The sequence below is a fragment of the Phoca vitulina genome, unplaced genomic scaffold, assembly GCF_004348235.1.
Source record: "Phoca vitulina isolate PV1807 unplaced genomic scaffold, GSC_HSeal_1.0 scaffold14, whole genome shotgun sequence".
Classification (NCBI taxonomy): domain Eukaryota; kingdom Metazoa; phylum Chordata; class Mammalia; order Carnivora; family Phocidae; genus Phoca; species Phoca vitulina.
In genome coordinates this window covers 36,229,276-36,254,391 of record NW_022589717.1, presented here as the reverse complement: position 1 = coordinate 36,254,391, position 25,116 = coordinate 36,229,276, and the positions used below count along the sequence as shown (strand labels likewise).

At 34.3% G+C, this 25,116-nt stretch overlaps 1 protein-coding gene across 4 annotated transcripts in view; it reads left to right on the top strand.

Annotated features, from left to right (window-relative positions):
• The window catches only part of FSTL5 (follistatin like 5), a 726,034-nt gene extending 701,232 nt beyond the window's left edge, over positions 1 to 24,802 (top strand). For 3 of the 4 annotated variants that reach the window (XM_032413108.1, XM_032413107.1, XM_032413106.1), the window contains one exon: positions 21,968 to 24,801. In XM_032413108.1, the coding sequence (XP_032268999.1) occupies positions 21,968 to 22,670 (703 nt within the window). In that variant the 3' untranslated portion in view covers positions 22,671 to 24,801. Of the gene's footprint in view, positions 1 to 21,967 lie in introns of all 4 variants that reach the window. The other variant, XM_032413109.1, reaches the window with a different exon arrangement.
• The last annotated feature ends 314 nt before the right edge of the window (positions 24,803 to 25,116 follow it).

Genomic DNA, 25,116 nt, shown 5'->3' with positions numbered 1-25,116 from the left:
AACTATCTAGGTTTTCTTCCTATATAAAATAAAAGGGATGAAAAGATTCAAGGTACCTGACTGAAATTCCCATGATAAGTAAATGACCCCTTTGAACTAAATACTAAAATTATGCCAAAGGTTCTAGAAACATGGTGGACTCAGATAATCTCTAAATGCAAATGTTAAAAATGTATTTTTTTTACTTCTTTCAGGTGAATAAGCTAAATCACATAGATATTGTTTTCTTTTGTTTCTATATTTAATGACTATTATGGTCTTCTACAGGATGTTTATGTTTTTATTGTTTGCTTCTTCTTCCCCTAACCATTAACTGAAAATAAGGATGGGACCAAGGATGTAAAAAAACTGCTATTTGATTCAAATGTGCCACAAAGCAGGGACAGCATTGTTTCATATCATCAACGTTGTCCTGAGTTAGACTTAGGCAACACTTCCTATTCCTGTTTTGCTGTTAGTTTTAGTTTAGCCATCAATTAACATTTGGATTTAGATTGTTTTTTTTTTTAACATTTTAGGTGAAATTCACATAACACAAAATTAAACATTTCAAAATGTATATTTCATAGTATTAGTATATTCAGAATGTTGTGCCACCATCACCTCTAGTTTAAAAATATTCCCAAAATTTTTCAGCACCTCTAAAAGAGAACCTGTACCTACTAAGCAATCACTTCCCATTTTCCCTTGCCTCAACTCTTAAAAACCACTAATATGCTTTCTGTTTGTATGGATTTACCTGTTTATATTACCTATAAATGGAATATATTTCATATTGATTATATCATATACTATGGAACATTTTGTATCTTGTTTATTTAGCATAGCTTGATGTTTTCCAGGTTCATCCACATGTAGCAGGTATCAGTACTTCATTCATGTTTTGGCTGAATATTCCATTACATGAATATACCACTTTTGTTTATCCATTTATTTGTTCATGGACACAAGTTATTGCTACATTTTGGTTATTGAGAATTGCGCTGCTATGAATACTTTTGTACAGGTTTTTGTTGGAATACCTGTCTACAGTTTTGGAGGGATATATATCTAGAACTAGAACTCCTGGATCCTGTGATAATTCCATGCTTAACTTTTTGAGAAACGGCCAAACTGTTTTCTTTAGTGTTGCACCATCTTACATTCCCACCGGGAATGCCTGAGTTCCAATTTTTCCACATCCTCATTAACATTTGCTATTATTCATCTCTTTGATGATAGCCATCCTAGTGGGTATTAAATGGTATTTCATTGTGGGTTGATTTGCAATTCCTAATGACTAATGGCGTTAAACATCTTTTCAGTGCTTGTTGGTCATTTGTATATCTTCATTGGAGAAATTTCTGTTTAAATCTTTTGTCCATTTTTTAATTGGGTTGTTTGTCTTTCTTGCTCTTAAATTCTCAGAGTATTTTATTTATTCTGGATACTAGACAACATCAGATATATGATTTGCAAAAATTTTCTCTCATACTGTGGGAGGTCTTTTCACTTTTTAATGGTATCTTGTTGGTGGTGTGTGATACACAAAATTTTTATTTATTTTATTTTTTTAAAGTTTTTTTGTTATTTATTAATTCGAGATACAGAGACACAGAGAGAGAGAGAGAGAATATGAGGAGGGGGAGAAGAAGAGGGAAGGGGAGAAGCAGGCCCCCCGCTGAACAGGGAGCCCGATGCGGGGCTCGATCCCAGGACCCTGGGATCATGACCTGAGCTGAAAGCAGACGCTTAACCATCTGAGCCACCCAGGTGCCCCCACAAAATTTTTAATATTGATAAAGTCCAAATTATCTTTTTTCCCCTTGTTATTTGTACTTTTGGGGTCATATCCAAGAATCCATCACCAAATCTGAGATCATGAAGATTTATACCTAAGTTCCCTTCTAAGAGTTTTATGGTTATATATCTTACTTATATCTTTATTCCATTTTTAGTTACCTCTTATATATGACATGAAAAAAGGAACCAACTTCATTCTTTTGCATGTGGATATTAATTTGTCACAGCACCATTTGTTGAAGAGACTATCCTACCAATTGAATAGTCTTAGTATCCTTGACAAAAATAAATTAGCCATAGATGTATTGCCTTAGTTCTTGACTCACAATACCCTTCTATTGGTTTATAACTTTATCCTTATGATGAAACCACATAGTAGTATATAAAGTAGATTTTTAGTAAGTTTTGAAATCAGGAAATGTGAGTCTGACATCTTAGTTCTTCTTTTACAAGGTTGATCGCCTATTTTGGAAACCTTGCAATCTCACATGAATATTAGGTTTGCCTCTTCCATTCCTGCAAAAAAAAAGGCTATTGGGATTTTGCTAGGGATTGCATTGAATCTCTGGATCACTTTGAGGAGTACTGCCATTTTAGCAATATGATGTATTTCATGCTCTGTACAAAAAATGACTTTCCATTTATTTAACGTTCTTTAATATCTTTGAGTAATGCTTTGTGGTTTTTAATGTGAAAGTCTTTCAATGTTGAAACTCTTATTCTTAGGCATTTTATTATTTTTATATAATTGTAAATGAAAAAAAATTCCATTTTCAGATTGTTTATTGCTAGCATATAGAATACAACAGAGGTTTGAATTTTGATCTTGTATCCTGCAACTTTGCTGAATTTTTTTTTATTAGTATTAATAGTGTGTGTGTGTGTGTGTGTGTACATGTGTGTATTCTTTAGGATTTTTTATGTATAATATCAAGTCATCTTTGAATTAAGATAGTTTTACTTCTTTTTCAATCTGAATGCCTTTCATTTTTTTTAAAGAATGCCTAATTGTTCTGGCTAGAAATTCCAGTATAATGTTGAATAGAAGTGATAAAAGTAGGCATCCTTGGGGCCCCTGGGTGGCTCTTTAGTTAAGCCTCTGGCTCTTGGTTTTGGCTCAGGTCATGATCTCATGGGTAGTGAGATTGAGCCCCATATTGGGCTCTACGTTCAGTGGGGAGCCTGCTTGAAGATTCTCTCCCTCTGCCCCTCCCAGCCCTCTCTCTCTTTCTAATAAAATAAATCTTAAAAAAAGTAGACATCCTTGTTTTGTCCCTGATCTTAGACAGAAGGTTTTTGTTGACAATGAGTATGATGTTAGCTGCTGGTTTTTCATAAACGTCCTTTATCAAATTAAAAAGATTCCTTTCTCTTCCTAATTTTCTAAGTGTTTTTATCATGAAAGAGTGTTGGATTTTATGAAATGTTTTTTTTTTTTTCTGTATCAATTTTGATGACCATGACCTCCTTTATTCCATTAATGTAGATAATTATATTGAATGAGTTTTTCATAATGAACTACACTTTCATTCTTGAGATTAATCTCACCTGCTCATGGGGTATAGTCCTTTTACTATGCTTCTGGATTTGGTTTGGTAGTATTTCATTGAGGATTTTTCCATCTATACTTAAAGAGATATTGGTTTGTAATTTTCTTCCTGCCCTCCCTCCTTCCTTCCCTTCTTCTCCCTCCCCTCCCTCCCTCCATTTCCCTTTCTCCCTTCCTTCTTTCCTTCCTCCCTCCCTCTTTCTTTCTTTTCTTTTTCTTTTCCTTTCTTTCTTTCTTTCTTTCTTTCTTTCTTTCTTTCTTTCTTTCTTTTTTCTTTCTTTCTTTCTTTCTTCTTTCTTTCTTTCTTCTTCCTTTCTTCCTTTCTTCTTTCTTTCTTTCTTTCTTTCTTTCTTTCTTCCTTCCTTCCTTCCTTTCTTTCTTCCTTCCTTTCTTTCTTTCTTTCTTTCTTTCTTTCTTTCTTTCTTTCTTTCTTTCTTTCTTTCTTTTTTTCTTTCTTTCTTTCTCTTTCTTCCTTTCAGTTTTTCTTCCTTCCTTCCTTCCTTCCTTCCTTCCTTCCTTCCTTCCTTCCTTCTTTCCTTCCTTCCTTTCTTTCTTTCTTTCTCTTTCTTCCTTTCATATTTGACCAGGGTACCCGGGTGAGTTTTGGAGGCTTGTGTTTTTTTGGGAATTTATCCATGTTATCTACTTTATCTATGTTATCTAATTTGTTGACTTATAATTGTTCATAGTATTCTCTTTTAATCATTTTTAGTCCTGTAATGTCAGTAGTAACATCCCACTTTCATTACTGATTTAGATTCTGATTCTTTTCTGTCAGTTTACTAAAATATTTGTCACTTTTTATACTTTTCAAAGAATCAACTTTTTTATTGTTAAATATTATTTTGTTGAACAATAGAATGTTGTTTTCATATTCTCTATATCTCCACCTCTCATTGTTATTATTTCCTTCTGTTGGTTTTAGATTTAGTTTGGTCTTTCTTTTTTAGTTCTTAAAGTGCAATGTTTGGTTATCATTTTGAGATCTTTCTTTGAAATAAAAAATTTCAGATAAGATACTGTAAAAAAATGCAAGAAAATAATCCACTTCTGATACATTTCAGAGTCAGTAAACTAGATCATATATTCTGCAATAATTAGTAGGTCTTTAAATTTTTAAAAACTTCCTCAAATTTGTTGACTTCTCAAGATTTCTTCTTGTTTTTCATACAAAAATAAATTGTGTTAGTTTTGTGAAAACAGCAAGAAAACCTACTTCTCATCAAGCTCAAAAACCAGGAAATTCTATAGAAAGAATTAACAATAGTACTTTTTATGATGTTGAAGCGTTTAGAGCTGTTGTCACATTGATTCAATATTTTGATTGTCATTTACATTTGTTAATTATTAATACTCCTGGGAAGTACAAATTATGATTTTGATTTTGTACCTAAAATGGTGTATTGGATGGCATAAGGGGGATTTGATTCTACATCATCAGAAGTCTCTAAAGGAGATATTGACTGTTAAGAAGCAAATATCAGATTAGGCTCAGTCCAAGAATCTAACATAAAAGGGGGAGTGTGCAGTATACACAAACCCAACACAAGGAGAAAAAGATGCTAGGAATAGAGCCAAACAGAGCTCCCAATCTTTTCTTCACAGAAACAAATCTTACTAAATCTATCGCTCAAAACAAAAGAAATTAAATAATCCATAGATGCTAGGAATACATTCAGAAAACAACAAACACAATGTGACATTGTCTCCAAATGTATTGCTCAGTTCCTGATATTTTAAGTGCTATAGCGTAAATCTCAGCTATGTAGATTCTTCAAGGGAGGAGTCAGTCTAAGAGCCAAATAATTATATTATCAGTAATACAGATTATTAGTGATAATTCAGGCTATTGTTTAAAACAATAATTTTCATTTGAAATGCTTCTAAAATACATTGATCATTTTGCCCAAAATGTCCTAAATTTTTTGTTTTTGTTGAAATATTGTGTTGTGTGTGTTTCACTTCCCTTTCTGTCAGGCTGTCATCAGAAATGTTAGCTATACCCAGCTCCTTTCAGGAATAGCTCCTTTGTGCTTTTTACCTACTTTTAATTGACTGATGGTTATATAGAGATATGAAAAAGTTACTTTTGAAAATCCTATGATTGATTGAAAAGTAAGAGAAAATCAAAATTATAATAAATTGAAATACAATGTAGTAAAATCAGAAAAAATATATGTCATTATTGAACTCTAAATTAATTGGCATTAGTTAAGTTTTCTAAAAGGCAGCAACATTCTAGTTATATGTACATTGCCTCCTGCGTAGGAATTTCATGACTTAAAACACTGATATTCTTACAACTAATTTATTCTTTTAGTATTCTGGGAAGTAACTAGCATAATCACCATTGTACACATGGAAATAAAACCAACAAAATTATAGTTTTGGGGCAGACTTACAACATAAGTATCAGGCACACTGTGGTTTTTCTATTTCTACTTTCTTCCTCATAAAACTTCACTACATGTTTCTCTGTAGCATCATTGTGCCAATTAAAAGAAGTCATCAGAGAAAGGCTGCTAAAGTTAATAAGATTGAATTTTCAGGCAGAATTGATGAAGGAGTTATACAAATTCAACTACTTCAGACCTGTTTGTCCTCACTTCTCTAGTATGTATGCTTGGTTCAATCTCTGAAATAAATATGTCTTTTCAGAGATTTGCAATAAAATCACATTCAGTTTTAAAATTCTGATGTTCGGTCACCAAATTACATATAATAGATTTAAAAATGAAAAACCTTCTGGTATTATTGAAATGAAACTAAAGATAATTATCAAAGGTACTATTTTGAATATAGAAGTTGTAAAAAACATATAGTTATGCCAGGTTGAATTTCAGAGTAGATTTTCAAAGACAGAATAGTTTAGAGAAATATAAAAAATAACCCCTGATTAACACTGTGGAATGATGTCTTGAGAGGAGAATGCTTTCCTGTTTCCAATTTTTCCATTCAATTGTTTTCTGCTTTATCTTCTGTTAAGATCACAGCTACAAGCATTTTCTTCAGACAAACTTTTAGTTTCATTCTACCATGCAAATTCTTTGTTATTATTATAGATCATAACATCTCCCATTGATCTTCTGATATTCAGCTACTATGTCATTATTTATACTATGAATTTATTGTTCCATTATCTCCTGTGTGATTCAGTACAGGTATTCTTTGCATTTGAACATGTTTTTCATTTAATTTAACATCAAAACATACTCTGGTATTTTCAGAATTTGTTTCAGTATGTCTGTATTTCTTTGCAGATAAGTCTTTACATAGATGAATTTTTAGTGAAGCATGAAGCACAGTCTATTATTATTTTAATTCTAGTGTAGTTGACATACAGTGTTATATCAGTTTCAAGTGTACAATAGAGTAATCCAACAGTTCCATGTATTACTCAGCACTCACCAAGATTAGTGTACTCTTAATCCTCATCACCTATTTCACCCATCCCCCACCCACATCCCCTCTGGTAACCATCTGTTTGTTCTCTGTAGTTAAGAGTCCATTTTTTGGTTTGTCTCTCTCTTTTTTTTTCTTTGTTCATTTGTTTTGTTTCTTAAATTCCACATATAAGTGAAATTGTATTTGTCTTTCTCTGACTGACTTTGTATAGCCTTATACTCTCTAGATCTATTCATGTTGTTGCAAATGGCAAGATTTCATTCTTTTTTATGTCTGAATCATATTCCATTGTATATATACCCCATCTTCTTTATCCACTCATCTATTGATGGACACTTGTGTTGCTTCCATAGTTTGGTTATTGTACATAATACTTCAATAAACACAGGAGTGCATATATCCCTTCAAATTCATGTTTTATGTATTCTTTGGGTAAATTCCTGGTAGGGCAATTACTGAACTGTAGTGTAGTTCTATTTTTAACTTTGTGAGGAACCTCCATACTATCTTCCACAGTGACTGCCCCAGTTTGCATTCCTATCAACAGAGTAAGAGGGTTCCTTTTCTCCATATCCTCACCAACACTTGTTGTTTCTTGAGATTTTAGCCATTCTGACAGGTGTGAGTTGATATCTCATTGTAGTTTTGATTTGCACTTCCTTGATGATGACAAGTGATGTTGAACATCTTTTCATGTGTCTGTTGGCTATCTGGATGTCTTCTTTGGAGAGATGTCTGTTCATATCTTCTGCCCATTTTTAATTGGATTATTTGTTTTTTTGCTCTTGAGTTGTATAAGTTCTTTATATGTTTTGGATACTAATCTTTTACCAGATATGTCATTTGCAAACATCTTGTCCCATTCAGTAGGTTGTCTTTTAGTTTTGTTGGTTGTTGCCTTTGCTGTACAGAAGCTTTCTATTTTGACGCAGTCACAAAAGTTTATTTTTGCTTTTGTTTCTCTTGCCTCAAGAGACATATCTAGAAAGATATTGCTATGGCCTATGTCAGAGAAATTACTGCCTGTGCTCTCTTCTAGGATTTCTATAGTTTTAGGGCTCACATTCATGTCCTTAGTGCATTTTGTGTTTATTTCTGTGTATGGTGTAAGAAAGTGGTCCGTTTCATTCTTTTGCATATAGCTGTCCAATCTTCCCAACACCATTTGTTGAAGAAACTCTCTTTTTCCCATTGGATATTCTTGCCTCTTTTGTTGAGGATTAATTAACTATATATAATGGTGAGTTTGTGGTCTGTACTTTGTTTAGACACTTAGTAAATGCATATTCAAGAATGAAATAATGAGCAATTATCATGAGGACTACCTGAGCTTTTTATCCAGACTTCATACATATTGTTTTATTTCTATTAATATATAGAAATATATATTTCTTATTACAAAAATAGACTATGCTCATTGAACAAAGATTGCAAACTTAAAAAAAATGAGTTTAATCCAGTTTCTAAACTTGGGCATGTTATCTTCAGTGCATTCATGGGCTTTGTTTATTTTATTTTAATGGTTTAATCGTAGCATTCATATAATATTGTGCTCTTTTCATATAACTTTTACTGAATAGATATTAATCCTAAATTAGTGTTTTATATCTTGAACATGTGTATTCTATTTCATTAAGTGTCTGCATCACCATTTACATATTCACTTATGTACGGGCTTTTGGGTTGTTTACATATCTTTCTTATTATACATAATATTGTGAATATATTTATACATAAAGATTTATTCATTATTATTATTCTCTCAGGATAGTCAATTGGAAAGTGAATTATTGCTAAAAAGTGTAGAAATATGTGAAAGATCCTTGATTCTAATTATTAATTATTTTCTACATGCAAGTTACACTGTTAATAACAATATTAGTGGCAATTTCATTGAACACTTTAACATTATATATTCCTAATTTGTGAAATGAACATGATGTCTCACTGCTCTAATTTTATTTAGTTGAAAAATAATGGGGCTGCATGTTTTCTGTATATATTTTGATGCATATATGCTGTATTGAAACCATAAAGAAATTTAATATAGTAATAAGTACAAGTCTCCTTTTATAAGCACCCAGCACTTTTCTTTTTAGAAGACTAGACATATTGTTGAATAACCTTCCAGTCCATTTCTTCTAGCAATTGCATATAAATGCATTAAAATATATAGTATTCTTTTAAATCTGGTAGGTACTTCTTTAAAAATTAACTGTTTTGGAGATACCACTATGTCATTACTAATAACCTATCATTTTTATAGCTGCAGTATGAGATTTCATTTGGTGGATGCTTCATAGTGTATTTAAGCATTCGTCTACTGTTTGACATTTAAATTATTTCTGAATTTCCTTATTGCAACTAGTGCTGCAGTGAATATCCTTGAGCATGCTACTTTGTGGTCATTTATGAGCATTTATTAAGAGGAGATGCTGAGAGGCGTCATTGCTTTATTAAAGCAGAGTCATATTTTAAGAGGTAATATCAAATGACTCTCCAAAAAGCCTAAAATAACTATGCTTCCACCAATAGTATGTGAGAGAACAAATTTGATCACATCTTTACCAGTTTTGGATTTAAACACACTTTATTGTTGTTACCAACAGAGTGGTAAAAACAGATATCATGTTCTTTTTGGTTTTAACTTAATTCACCTAATTGTTTATGAAGTTTTGAATGTTTTGATGTAAAAGGCCATTAATCCTCCCCTCATGTGAGGAATAGCTATTTGCTTGTTATTTTTTCTTTTTAATATTTTGCTTTTTCTGATTTTAGTAATTCATTATACAGTCAGAATATTGACTTTTTCTGTTATATTTTGCTCATTTTATAGAATGCATTAACCATTGTTCGTTCATTTTAAAAATGTAATCACCTTTATCAAGCTTCACTTCTAGACTTCTAGAATGTGGGATCTTGCTTAAAAAGGTATCATCTTCAATATTTAAGTATTTGATGCTTTTAATGCTGTTATAATACTGTTGTTTAATACTGATCTTTTAATATTATTATATTATCATAATTTCAACGCTTTCATCTCTCTACATATTATTTTGTGTAAAAAATGAGTTATACATACATTTTTCTTATGAGATAGCTGACTACCTCAAAATATTATATAGCTTATATCTTCTCTACAGATTTGAAAAACTATCTTTATTATATTTTTAACTTTCACATATCACATGAGTCAGCTTCTGAGATTTTTATTTTATTCCACCAATATTTTTATCTATTGTTGAAACACCACTAGATCAAGCCAGTTTTGAAATGTGTATTTTAAAAATAAGAGGGACATACTAGCCACTGCAATAATAAATATGAAGACAAGTGGGTTAGAAATTGCAAAGGGGAGGTGAATTATACATCTCTAAAAATGATATGATTGAATATAAATAACACTAGAATATCGGCTAAAAACCTATCAGGAAAATAAAATAATTCAAAATGTTAAGGGACACAAAAGCAATATTCAGAAATTAATAACTTTAAACATGCTAACAAAAAACAATCGGAAGATATAATGGAAAAAAGAATCCATTAATATTAGCAAGTAAAAGGTAAAATATCTATGAATATACCCAAGAAGAAATTAATTTTTCTTGGTAAAGCAGTTAAAAATGAATCAAATAAGTACACATATATATCATATTATTTTTAAAATATTAAAACTTATTTAATATATAAATATAATAAGCCCCCTCAAATGTATCAATATTTTAAAATTAGGTAAGCTGATTCTAAAATGTGAGATAAAAGTACTAATTGTGTTCTAACTTGATAAACTGAAAAGTTTACAGAACACTATACACACAAAACAATAGCCAATAAATTTTGAGAAAAAAATTGTTAGATTCATTCTCCTGGATATTTATACATATTATATAGGCTCAATGAATAAAATAGTGCAAAATGTATCTGTGAGGAAAGAAAAAGACTGATGAAAGAAATAGAACATTCGGGCATAGGGGCGCCTGGGTGGCTCAGTCCTTAAGCGGCTGCCTTCGGCTCAGGTCATGTTTCCAGGGTCCTGGGATGGAGCCCTGCATCGGGCTCCCTGCCCCACGGGAAGCCTGCTTCTCCCTCTCCCACTCCCCCCTGCTTGTGTTCCCTCTCTCGCTGTGTCTCTCTCTGTCAAATAATTAAATAAAATCTTTAAAAAAAAAAAAAAGAACATTTGGGCATAGACTAAATACCAAGTGACATTCCAAGTCAGTGGGGAATGATGTACTCTCCAATAAAATAGGTGCTAATAGTTACCTATCTTAAGAATAATAATAATAAAAACAATTGAACCATTACCTTATATGATAGATTGTTATAATAATGATCTCCAATGAATCCTGTCTCCCAGTACCAATGCTTTGGGTAGTCCCCTTGCACTCTGACCATGGGCATGTGATTTCTTTATGTCCATGGAACATAAGCAAACATGAGTCAAGCAGAGACTTGACAAGAGCATTCCCTATTAGAACGTTGCAGTCACCTTTGAAGGAAGTCTTGTGAGCGTCCTTGAGGAGAGAAAACCACATGGAGAGAGAAAGGCTCACCCATCCCAGGCTTCCTTGCTGAACTCAGCCACCAACAAACCCACCAGCTTAATGAAGCCACATGAGTACACATATTAAGGAGGTGATTAAGTAAAATATGGCAGATCATACTATAGATTTTCAATGAATGGCTATAAAGCAGTATAGTAAATATGCACAGAGCAACATGAATAATATCTTTAAAATGTAGTGTTGAAAGAAAAAAAGACACAATATGAGATATATACCATATTGTCATTTGTAGGAATGAAAAATGCAAACAAAACAAAATAAAATCCTTCCCTTTCCCTTACTCTTGCATACCTGAGAACACACACAGATTAATAAAAGTAAAAGAAAGTTACCAAATCCAGATAAATTTCTAAAGGTATATTACAAACCCCTAGTCTGTTAAGTAACAATTATGCAGCTTTGCTCTTACCTGAAGAAAATGTAAAAGTAATGGGAAAATAATAAAATAACTACTGGTATTAATCATGTGCATAACTTTTACCACATGTTTCTAACTTAGTTTTGCTAATTTTTTTTATTATGTTATGTTAATCACCATACATCATTAGTTTTTGATGTAGTGTTTCATGATTCATTGTTTGCGTATAACACCCAGTGCTCCATGCAGTATGTGCCCTCTTTAATACCCATCACCAGGCTAACCCATCCCCCCACCCCCCCGCCCTCTAGAACCCTCAGTTTGTTTCTCAGAGTCCATAGTCTCTCATGGTTGGTCTCCCCCTCCGATTTCCCCCCCTTCATTTCTCTCTTCCTACTGTCTTTTTTTTTTTTTTAACATATTATGTATTATTTGTTTCAGAGGTACAGGTCTGTGATTCAACAGTCTTATTAACAAAAGACCATGGACTGGGTGGTTTAAACAACAGAAGTTTCTCACAGTTCTAGAGGTTGGGAAGTCAGAGAACAGGGTACCAACATGTTTGGGTTCTGGTGAGAGCCCTTTTCCTGGTTTATGCCTGATAGCTGCCTTAAGCTGTGTCCTCCCGTGGCAGAGAGAGAAAGAGAGAGAGAGTTCGTATCTTCGCGTCTCTTCTTTCAAGGGCACCATTCCCATTCAGAAGGGCTCTACCCTCATGATCTAATTTCCTTCCCAAATTTCCACCTCCAAATAACATCACATTGGGAATTAGGCCTTCAACATAAGAATTTGAGGTGTGGGGGAGACACGATTCAGTCATAGGATTCCACCCCTGGTCCCTCAAAATTCATAGCTTTCTTACATGAAAAAAGCATTCATTTTATCCCAGTAGTCCCAAAGGTCTTAACTTGTTCCAGCATCAATTCTAAAGTTTAAAGTCCAAAGTCTTACCTAAATGTCATCTAAATTAGATATGGGAAAGACTCAGGTTTGATTCACACTGAGGCAAAATTCCTCTCTAGCTGTGAACTTATGAAATCAAATATGTTATGTGCTTCCAAAATAAAATGGTGGGTCAGGCAGAGGATACACATTCTATTTCAAAAGGGAGAAGTAAGAGAGGAGGCAGTGGTGATGAGTCCCAAACAAGTCTAAAGTCTAGCAAAGCAAACTCCATGAGACGTTAAGGCTTGAGAATAATCCTCATTGACTTAATGTTCTGACTTCTGGCCCCACTGCAGTGGTGGTCCTGCCCCCGCAGCTCTGCACAGTGAGGGTTTCATTTCCAAGGTTCTGGGTGATGTCCCGGCCCTTTTCAAACTGAGACAGTCACCCTAATGATCCTGAATCACCTTTGGAGTCATTTTTCCTTTATCTTGAAGAATAATGCACGTTCACAGATAAAGAGCTGTGTAGTCTTGTCCTATAAAATTCAAGAGGTCCGACAACCTTCCTTCATTTCAGCCTGTCTCCATCTCCTTCAGTTCAAACTGGCAATCTCCCTGCTGGGTAGCTGATTAGTTCTGTGGTTCACAACATGCTAATATCCTTATCACACGGCTGGTCTTCCACACCGTTAATGCTCTTTTCTGAATATGCGTTCCCATTTTTTTTTTTTTTCTTTTGTATTATAGACAGGCCAAGATTTTTCCAAATCTTTATGTTCTGGGTCTTTTTGTTTAACAATTCCTCCTTCAATCTATTTCTTTCTGCTTCCATTTTACCATAAATGATCAGGAAGAACCAAATCACTTCTTCAACACTTTCCTTATAAATCTTCTCAGCTGAATATCCAATTTCATCATTCTCAAGTTCTACTTTCCACAAAACACTAGAACACTAACACAGTTTAACTAAATTCTCTGTTGCTTTATAGTAAGGAAATGTCTTTCCTCCAGTTTCTAATAATATATCCCCCTCTGAGACCTCATCAAAATGGCCTTTACCAGCCATATTTCTACATTCTGTTCATGATTATTTATGTATTCTCTAAGAAGATAAAGGCTTCCTCTCCAGCTCTCCTCTTTCATTTCTGAGCTCTCACCAGGATGGCCTTTATTGGTCCTAACCCAGCAATAATGAATTTTTCTAGCACGCACCTCAAAACGCCTCAAGCCTCTGTGCCTTACCCAGTTCCAAAGCCTCATCCACACTTTTAGAAATTTGTTGTAGCAGCACCTCACTTCTAGTACCAATGATGTTTTAGTCAGTTCGGGGTGCTTTAACAAAATATCACAGACAGGATGGTTTAAACAACAGAAATGTATTTATCACACTTCTGGAAGCTAGGAAGTCAGAGATCAGGATGTCAACATGTTTAGGTTCTGGAGAGAGCCCTCTTTCTAGTTTGCAGACTGACATCATCTTGCTCTGTCCTCACATGGCAGAGAGAGAGAGAGAGAGAGATCATCTCTCTTATGTCTCTTCTTTTAAGGGCACTAATCTAATCCATGAAGGCTCACCTTCATAACCTAATTTCTTCCCAAAGGCCCCACCTCCAAACACCATCATAATGGGGATTAGAACTTCAACACATGAATTTGGTGGGGGGGGGGGCACAAACATTTAGTACATAGCAATTATTAAAAATATTTTATCAGTAAGTAAAGGTAAGAGACAGTTTCTAAAACTTTACGAGAAGTGAGAAAATGCTATCAAAAGAGGCATTTATTTCAGGGGGAAAAAAATCAAGAATGCCTTCTCCCAGCTTGGAAAGTTACACAATTTTTCTTTATCAATTGTCAAATGATCCCAGTTAGGAACTAAACATAAATGTCACAACCCTCACTCCATGTAGCTCTGTATATTCACTAGAATTCAGTTTTTCAAGACTCTTTGGCCAAGGAAATCTGTGGATGCTGTCTGGCATTTCTAGCCCCAGGTATACACTCCACCCTTCTCTCCCTGCTTTCTATCCCAGAAGGCTGGCTAATATGGCTTCTGGTTGGTTAGGCCGGTGAAAACCTGACGGGAGATTGCACGAAGAAGAAGCATGAGACCAGAGTGTATAATCCCCCCCCACCTTCCCACCCTCAATGCCCCCCTCTCCCCTACGTCTGCTGTTTTGTAGGTGACCAGCTGTTTCTTTAGATCATAGGTGACAGAACATCACAAGACACACCCTCCACATAAGTCCCTCCTACCCAGATAGAGCAGTGACAACAGCCTTGTTGATACTCTCCCCATATTACTGCACTATCCCTTGTGACCAATTTCTGTTTCACTGTAAACAGTCTTTATTGCACCCTCCTTGACTTACTCTAATTGGAATTTATTCCTTTCCTTCTGGGATCCAGACTAATATAAACTCTCTCTTCACATGAAAGCCTAGCATAACCGAAATGTAAATTAGTAGCTGAAACAGGGACATAGCTACACCCATCCCTTCTCTCATCTTTGAGGAGGCTCCCTAAACACTTTTTGGAAGTCAGGGTATCCAATTGTAAGCACCCCACTGCTTGACTATAATTACATTAAGGATAGGAGCCATGCATTTCCTCTCTATTTCCTTCATAAGGTTGTACAAAGTGTACTGAACATAGCAGCTTGTGAATAATACTGAATCTGGTCACACGGTGTCTAGAACCCAACTCATGACAGACCTAGTTCCTTATTGAATTTTTTTTTTTTCACCCATCATTTCTGTCTTGCAGGTATGCGATGGACATTTTGTAGTGTATTTTTTGATTCACAGATTTTGTTCTTGCTTTGTTTTACCTTCCTTTTGTATTTCTACCCCTGCGCTCGCTCACAAATTATTTCCCATTCTTCTAATTACTATCTCCATTTCCACGATGTCATCCCTGCTCCATTTGTCAACTCCTGCATAAAACACACCCAAATCAGAAAAAATGGGTAAGATCTAAGAGGTTCCTATTTTCAGATTTTCATGTGTTTTTCCAAAACCAAGTTAAGAAGAGCAACCAATCTTTTAAAATGCCATCTGAAAGCATAGTTGTCAGGTTTTTTTTTTTTTTTTCTCCTAAGCTCTTAAGCTCTTCAAAAAGAGGTGGAGGACTTTGGTTTTTGAAATATGGTCTGCAGTATATATGGTGTGCACAGAATTCTCAATAAATACTTTTTTTTTCTGTATGTCCTGGCCACTAGAAGTGGTATACCTTTAATACTGTATTAATTCTGTCAAGCAATTAGATATCCCGAATATCCTATAATGAAATTATGCATTTATGTTTCAATTTCGCCTAGAAGAATCAAACAGCCTACAGATCCGAACAATAGGATACCAGAGAAGGAGGAAAACAGAAAATTTAGTATTCAGAAACACATTCTACCTTTTAAAGAAAAAAATTTCTAAAACTGAAAGTAGGGGAAGTAATGTTAAAATCTTTAATATAGAATTTCTGTAATATACTTATAAAAGACAGGTAGGAGGCATCCTGTGGCTCATTTTAGCTTTTCCAAACTACGTTTTGAAAACAGAAAACTTCAAAGTAGTATCATCTCTCAAACACATCTAAGCATTAGGTCTATTCAGAAACTGTCCTTGCTCTGGTTGTAAATCTTTACTAAATGTGTCAATTTTATTTCTCTGTGCCTCCCATCTCCTGAATACGAATGTGATCACTGTTTATGAACAGGTATGTTTTACTGAGCTATTTATGTGAAGTTCAGATAAAAACTAAATCCTCTGATACTTGTGTAGGAACAGCATTCAATCTTTTCTTACAAGGGTCAGTCTGGGATAATAGAGAACAACTAACTATAAAGGAATTCATAAACTAGTAAATGATGGCTTGTGTCAGATTTATGCTTTGCGTCCATGAAAACCCTCTGTCAGCCGTAACACAATGCAAGATGTCATTTCAACAGCACATTCTATGTGTGAGTTTATATATTAATTATATGGCGAGGAGGTTATAATTTAAGTTTCTTTTCTGTTAGGCATCTCTTACCTTCCAATTGGAAAAACAAAATACTTATAATCCAGTTAGAAAAACAAGGTCTTAATAATCTTGCCCACTATTATTATGAAGCACTAAGTACTTGATCATAAGTTTTGGATGTTGATTTTCACAAGTAAAATCCCAATACAACTAATCCCTAGGGCTGTTGAAGTTATTCTGTTCTGGAATTTTATTTCAAAAAATGTAGTTTCTATTATTGAGACATCACAAAAGTTTTGGAAAATGCTTTTGTTTTATTTTTTAATTTATTTTTTATTATGTTATGTTAATCACCATACATTACATCATTAGTTTTTGATGTAGTGTTCCATGATTCATTGTTTGCGTATAACACCCAGTGCTCCATTCAGTACGTGCCCTCTTTAATACCCATCACCAGGCTAACCCATCCCCCCACCCCCTCCCCTCTAGAACTCAGTTTGTTTCTCAGAGTCCATAGTCTCTCATGGTTCATCTCCCCCTCCAATTGCAGCAATGTTGTTTTTATTACAGGATAGAGTGTCTGACTAATCCCATGTTCAAACACACCCAATCTGCGGGGGAGTAGCTCAGTGGTAGAGCATCTGACGGCAAATACACCCAGTCTGCACTTACTACTTCCCACTTGCATCCACTGATATACACGAAATGCCTGTTTTAAAATTTGGGGAGGTGTAGAAGATAGGGTATGAGCAAAGAGATCATGTAGGGATGGAGAGGGAGCATCAGGGACACTTCCCAGCTGGTAGTATGGGGGTTGATCTCAGTGGTTAAATACTGAAAGTCATCAGTAAAGAGAGCTGTTCAGGTGAGAATCTATGAGGACTCTGGGGAAGGGTGGTACTATATTAAGACTCAGGAGATAAAATAATTGTTATTCTGCAAATGTTATGAGGTTCTTTCATTCCCAGCTTTGGAGTATTAACACTCTTGGCACTGACCATGGCAAATTAATAGAGGTTATTAATTGCCATTATGGGATTCCTTCAGTAGCATCTCAGAAAGCAGAATCTGGGTGGAATAGCATGGCAGATGCTATGGGGTGACAATAACTGGGGAATTGCTCTGTAAGAATCTCTGTGACCAGACCTATTTGGGAACTGAGCAAGAGATATGGGGAAATCAATCATTAGTCAGATGCAAGAAATGTAGCCTTGTCTTGTGGGTTATGGAGGTCTTTGCACAGCTCTTTATTAGACTTCATGGTATTTCAACCATGTTTCTCTCTAAATACCTGTTCTTTCCCCCTCTCTGCCAAATAACTTCCTTTGCAAGTCTCTTGAATCACCATGATATAACTCTGACTGCAATTCTCCATGTCTTTAGATATCCATGTCCTAAAGTCTGCCTCAAAATTTTCTGTTACTTTTAGTGAAAATTCTTGAGTAAGACAGGTATCTATTTCAAATCCCATCATCTGTGCAGAGGTCCAAATCACCCAGCACACCATGGCTCACTGCCCCATGCCCTCAGTGAGAACTGAAGCAACACCTCTAAAGAAGATGGAGTGAGCTAGACTGCCTTCATTCCTAACAATGTGAGAGATTTGGTGATTGGGTAAGGGGTGTACCCCCCATAGATCCTGATGGCAGAAGTGAAAGCAAAATAAAAATGTGAATTTCTATTACAAGTGTGATATCTGCTGCATTCACAAGGGGAAGAGTCCTGCCACATTTGAGTAACATGATGTGCTTATTTAAAAAACTGGGAATAGTGGCTATACAGAAAAATTGATAATTTGTTTTTGTTCTTCCCATTTACGAATTGTAATAATCTGCTGTCCCGTAGGAAATACCATATTGGATTCATAATGGGAAAATGATGTTCCTTCAGGTATAAAGCATAAGCAAGTTCTGTTTATTGAGAATTTACTGTTTGCCTGGTAACAAACACACATTTAACTTCTATCCTCCAAGCAAGGTAGTACTTCTGTCCTCTTCCTTCTAACAAAGGAATTGAAACTCATGGAAGTCAAGGACTTTACATAAGGTCACCTATTATATCGAAAAACGGGATCATGAAACTAAATCAGCCTGGGTTGAAAACCTTTACTTCATAAACAAGTTCTCTTGTGTGAATCACTTCAGGACCTGACTTTGTACTGCTTAAAGTACAAAAGCAGTAATTAAAGTTGAACGTCTTAAAAACTTCCATAATGAACTAGATCGATTACACTTCAGAAAAATAAAATAATTTGTGAATGGAAAACATTGCTCTGATTCTCCTCACCAAATCCAGCAACAAATCCACACAATACCATATGGAGAGGTCGCACTTTCCTAGCTTATTAATTTCCTAGTAAAAGAAGTGATTCCAAGAGTAAGTTTTAACTCTCATCTCTTATAGTCTGCAACTTCCTATACATATTCTGACAAATATTAGACAAACTATGTTAGGCCTAGTCCAGGGCAGGATTTTATTATACTAAGCAGGCATGAAAGTTGAGAGCCTCGTAAATATTAATCACAGACTAATGAACAGTGGGAGATTTTTGAATATCAATCTGTACTGGGGGAAATTTTGAATTAGAGACACTACTTCTACCCAATAAATCAGTAGTGAAAAATTGAAGGCATTCTCGTGCATCTGCTTATGTAGCTAGATCTCTAGTCCTAAAGGAGCACGCAGCATGGATGCCAAAATAGATGTGATTTTATCGCCCCACATGGAGCTTTTGCATTTTTAACCAGACCCTTTCTTAAAATTTTAATTACCTTCAAAAGAGGCTGGATTGTATCACAGAAAACTTGAGTGCATTCTTTGGTATTAGAGTTAAAATAGTTCATGAGTATTTAGAGCTTGTCACATTCTTCTTCATTAGCATTCAAAAAACATTGCCCAAAGGGACTGGAAGACTCAAGGTTAAGAGAGGAGCCAAAATGCCAAAACTTGATTGGCTTATTGCTTTTATTAAATGTGCATATTTCTGCTTTTGTCTCTGGGAACATGTATAATGCATAACATAAAAAAGACAGTATCTTCCATCATTATTCAAAATTTCATAAATAATACCAGATACAATCATATACACCCTTACATATCTTTAATGATTGTCCATTAATGGAAAAATATCCCTTTATAGTAATTAGAGTTAATTATTTATTAAGACAAGTATGAGAGTGGATAGTGATATTTAGGATTTTACGATATTTTTGAAGTTGACAAAAAATAATGGGACTCAGTTTTTGGTTTGAGGGCTTTTTTTTTTTTTTGTATTCTTTAATATTCAGATAGTATTTAAAACCTATGCTAGGCATTAATATTTTAATAGAAACACTTAGAAGTGATTTTTAATAGTATGAATGTTTCTTCATACTATTATAATCAAAACGAAAATTTTATCCTAAATAGGTATGATGGGAGCTGTGTTTACTGAAATGACACAAACACAGGTATTAAAGACCAAGGAAAAGAGAAAAACCGAGGAAATAAGCCAGAAATGGAGAATGTCATTCTGAAATACACCAGAAATATTATTTTCAAAATGATTACTTTATTCCATCTCATGTAAATAGAAAAAGCAACGATTACTAAATTAAGTAATAGTATAGCAGGATGCTATAATTAAGCATTAATCACTAAGTTTTCCATTTTTATTACTAAAATTCCTAGACTCATTGAAAGCAGGGAGAGTTATGTTGATCTACAATATATTCCCAGTGCCTCGTATTCATTAGTTATTCAATAAATATTTAATTCTTTTTAAAAGAGTAGGTATACATTGTAGTTTTTCTTTTGTATAGATGTAATCTCTCTAAATACAACAAATAGTCTCTTCACAAATGTTCAAAGATAGCTAAAATTATAACACGGTTTCCCAACTATATGTAATATAATAACATAGAAGAAGTTACAACTTTACATCTATTTCAGTAAAATATTTGTGCTGATGCACCTGCTGCCTTCCACAATTACAACACAAAGACTGATTTTTTGAGAACATTCATCTTATCTTTTCTATAATATTAAAGATGAGTTTATTTTTTGGGCTTGCTATATGCTTATAGCATATATTATTTTTAAGGAGCTGTTACCCTGAATGCACTATATTTATATATTATGTGTGGAAATGGTCATTTTTTACATAAATAAAATTTTGTGTAAGAATTAACATATTGAAAATGAATTGCACAGGTGACAATAACATAATTGGCTATCTTTAGAGTTTTTGTTTGTTTTACTGTGCCACAAGTCATCTTATTTTTATTTTTTTTTCATTTATGAGCACATTCAATATAACAATAGACCCCTGTTTTTTTAATATATATTTATGGAGCTTTCGAAAACACTAGGATGTGTTTTAATCGATATTATTAACAAAAACAAAAGTAAGAGTCCTTCAAAATTTTATTGGCCAGTATCCATTTTGGATATAATTTTGTATACTAGTTTCCATCTCATTTTATCTTATCTAATTTACTTATATTTGCTAAGAGCCCACTGGTGTTATAAGTCATAGTTTCTAAATATATTTATACTTGTCACAGGGACTTACAATAATTTGCAGCTAGTATTCGGGACAAATGCTTTGAAAAGCACAGAAGTAATTAAAGAGACGACCAAAACAAATATGAAATATTTACTTTTAAAATAACTTTAACAGAAAAAATCATAAATCTTTAAGGTTCATCATTGTTCAATATAAGATAACCAATATAATGCACTAAAAATGATAATACAAGCATGGCAAGGTTGAAAAATGTAACCTGTATTTCAAACTTGTAATAAAATAAGTGTTAAAGTCATAAAAGTAGTTAATCAAGGTAATCTTAAAATCTAATAAATAGAAGTTTAATAGTTCCATACCAAAAAAACCCAAAACAAACAAAAAAACAAAAAGAAAGAAACAACTGCATTTATTAAGGTAGTCCTATAAGGCAGATTAAAATGAGAAAGATGTGGTTAATTGTCTAAGTAGCAATGAGTGTCAGACTTTTCTGATGGTCATAAGACAAAATAAGAAGTAAATGAAGTGAGTAAAATAGATATATATTTCAAGTCTTTTTGTTGTTGTTGTTGTTGTTGACTTTAGTAACAGTAAACCAAGCTTATTCAATATCAGAAGGGTTCGAGACACACAAAATAATGTTTACATTTTTATGTATGGTAAAAGTAAATCTGTTGTTCCAATTAACTAGATGTATTGCTTTGAATTATTTTGTTTTCTATACCATGAGTTACAATTGTTTGGCTGTAATGTAAGAATGACCTAGAGAAAGGAGGAGAAAGGAGGAGAGAGGAGCACAATTTAAAGTTTAATCCAAAGTGATGGTGACACAAATCGCAGCATAGCCTGACAATTAGGGCCTAGACCAGTGACGGCCCTTCCCACCTGCCCACAATACATTTTCATATGGGAACCACTCTGTAGTTTCCTGTCTAACTTTGGTTTTCATCTTTTCAGGTTTGGATTTATTCTTCATAAAGATGAAGCTGCGCTACAAAAAATTGATCTTGAAACCATGTCATACATCAAGACGATTAACTTGATGGACTATAAGTGCATTCCTCAGTCATTGGCATATACACACTTGGGAGGATACTACTTTATTGGCTGCAAACCTGACAGCACTGGGGCAATTCCACCACAGCTCATGGTGGATGGTGTAACCGACTCGGTCATTGGATTCAATAGTGATGTGACAGGCACTCCATATGTCTCTCCAGATGGGCACTATCTTGTCAGCATTAATGATGTGAAAGGCCTTGTAAGGGTCCAGTACATTACCATCCGAGGAGAAATCCAGGAGGCTTTTGATATTCACACAAATCTGCACATATCTGATCTGGCATTTCAGCCATCCTTTACTGAAGCCCACCAATACAACATCTATGGTAGCTCAAGCACACAGACTGATGTGCTCTTTGTGGAGCTCTCCTCTGGGAAGGTTAAGATGATAAAGAGTCTTAAGGAACCACTCAAGGCAGAAGAATGGCCTTGGAACCAGAAGAACAGGCAAATCCAGGACAGTGGCTTGTTTGGTCAATACCTGATGACACCTTCCAAGGATTCTCTCTTTATACTAGATGGACGACTCAATAAGTTAAACTGTGAGATCACTGAAGTTGAGAAAGGAAATACAGTCATTTGGGTTGGGGATGCCTAGGAGCCCTATTAGATAATTATTGAATGAAGAGTTTTCCAGTACATTGCACTTAATCCATCGTTTAAATTTACAGCTTAACTTTTCAAGATTATACCCTAGTCAAGCGTAAGTTATTTGGTTGGCCCAGATAAAATAGATTTTTTTTTTTTGCAAAGATGCACACAATTAGTAATATTGGTTGATTAGAAATATTTAACACAACATTAATTAATAAACTACATCAATCACAGGAATCAAATCTATAATTACATTTTAAGCCAATAAAATAGAAATTTAAATACATAAAAAATAACTGCAGGGAATTTCAGATGACTTTAAGCACCATTTCATTTTGGGGTTGGCTTATCTCTTATTTTTTCCTCTGTCTTTTGGTGTGCTTAAACTAGAAATAAAAAAGTATTGTGGAACTTTAAAATTCTTACTTCAAAATATTCTGTCCCATCCACTGTTTATAATCTTTTGTGCCTTGAAGGGAATGTCACAAGAGGAAAAGGTACGCGAAACGCTGCATATTGAGCACCCTCATAACTCTAAATCTTTTGTCATTAGAAAAGTTTAACATCTCTTGCACCAAATCCTGTCTTTAGCATTGGTTTAAACCTCAACGAAATGTCATTTGAAGGCATAAGTTGGCCTTAGGTTGTACACAGGTGACAAGCTCTGTTTGATACTTAACTGTGTGGTCTGCAGCATGCTATGGAAAATGGGGAGGAAGGGAGGAAAAGAATTACGGAAAAATGTTTGCAGTGTATTTTCTACGCATTTTGCTTTTAATCATTGGAGTGCATTGTATTTTTAATGCAAGTTTGTCTCGGATGTCAACTGCTTACAAATGTTTATTATTAGCAGAACAGATCTCTTTCTTTTCATGTAGTCCAGTGTTGAATCAGCAGGAACTTCCAGTTTTAAAAAAGAAATATCGTTTGTGTCTACTTAGTGTAAACCACATATAGGGAAATTAACACCAGAGAGAAAATACTGGCTAGAGAACTGATGAGTATTAGTGGTTTAGGAGAATTAGTAGCAGAAACTGGGAATAAGGGATAACTCCACCGTGGTGAGTAAAGACATACTTTATTCTTGCCTTGGCAATTTAAATATAACACATCAAAGAACTTCATTTCTTAAGAACTTTCCTAAATGACTTCTGCTTAACTCCTGCATAATCCTTAACTGACCCTCTCATTAACTGTGTGCTGTGGTTTGAAACCTAACTAATTCTCTTATTTGAGACACTGTATAGAAGTAAAAATTACTGCTTCTTTTTTTTTTAAAGGGCAAATAAAAGGCTAGTAGAATTGGATTAAAACTAGAGAGTTGATTTATTGAAATAAGCAGATAATTATCTAAGCTTAAACTAATAGCTTACATGTTTGGAGAATCTTTTTACTTATTTTTTTTTAATTGTTGCTAAAAATGCTAATGGGCTGTTGAAATGACCTCCGTTTACTGAAGGTGATCCAATAAGGTCTTTTTTAAATACAAATTTTACTCAAGTTTAAATTGTATAAAGCCGCTTAGAAACCTGAAATTTTATAGCGTGTAATATCTTATGTATATATAGCATCCTGAGCCGTGTGATACAGTAGATTTCTTCTTAGCTTAAGGAAACATTATGGGAGGTAGATTTAATAAACAACAAAAATCAGCTTATGTTTCTACTTATCTGCTTTCCTTTTTAGCAATTTTCTCCCTTGTGAACATGAACCATATAAAATGTCTAATGATTTAATGTAAGTCCGTCTCATACATCCTTCTTTGGTAGCTTACACCATGTGGATGCTCTGTCTGTAAACACTGCTTGATAAAAGGAGAATAAACCTCTTAAATTTTAACCCTTGAGAGTCCAGTCAATGTTTTAACGTGCATACTGATGTTTTGTTTTGTCTTTCCTCCCAGTGCTTCCAACATAGTCTGGTGTCCTGCATTATTTTGAAAGTTGATCTGACAGGGTAGAGGACAAGTAAAGTGAGATCAATCAAGGAAAGGCATTTTGTTTGTCTTCTTATATAAACTATAAATTGTATTGCAAATAATGATCTCATCAATAATGTGGGTATGTGTAAAAACTGAAAGTTTAGAAAAACCACGATGGGGCACCTGGGTGGCTCAGTTAGTAAGGATCTGATCGGCTCAGGTCATGATCTCAGGGTCCTGGGATCAAGCCCTGCCTTGGGCTCCCTATTCAGCAGGGATTCTGCTTCTCTCTCTCCCTCTGCCCCTTCCTCTGCCTCTCCCCCACTTGTACTCTTTCTCTCTCTGTGTCTTAAATAAAATCTTAAAAAAAAAAAGAGAAGAAGAAAAGAAACGCCAGGATGAAATTATGAGGTAACTGCACAAAAACAAAAACAAACAAGCAAACAAAAAAACTCTAACATCAAATAGTAGATTTGTTATAAGCAGGGACAAAAGTGAAGCAATAGTGAGGCAGGGCGTTGGAATGAGA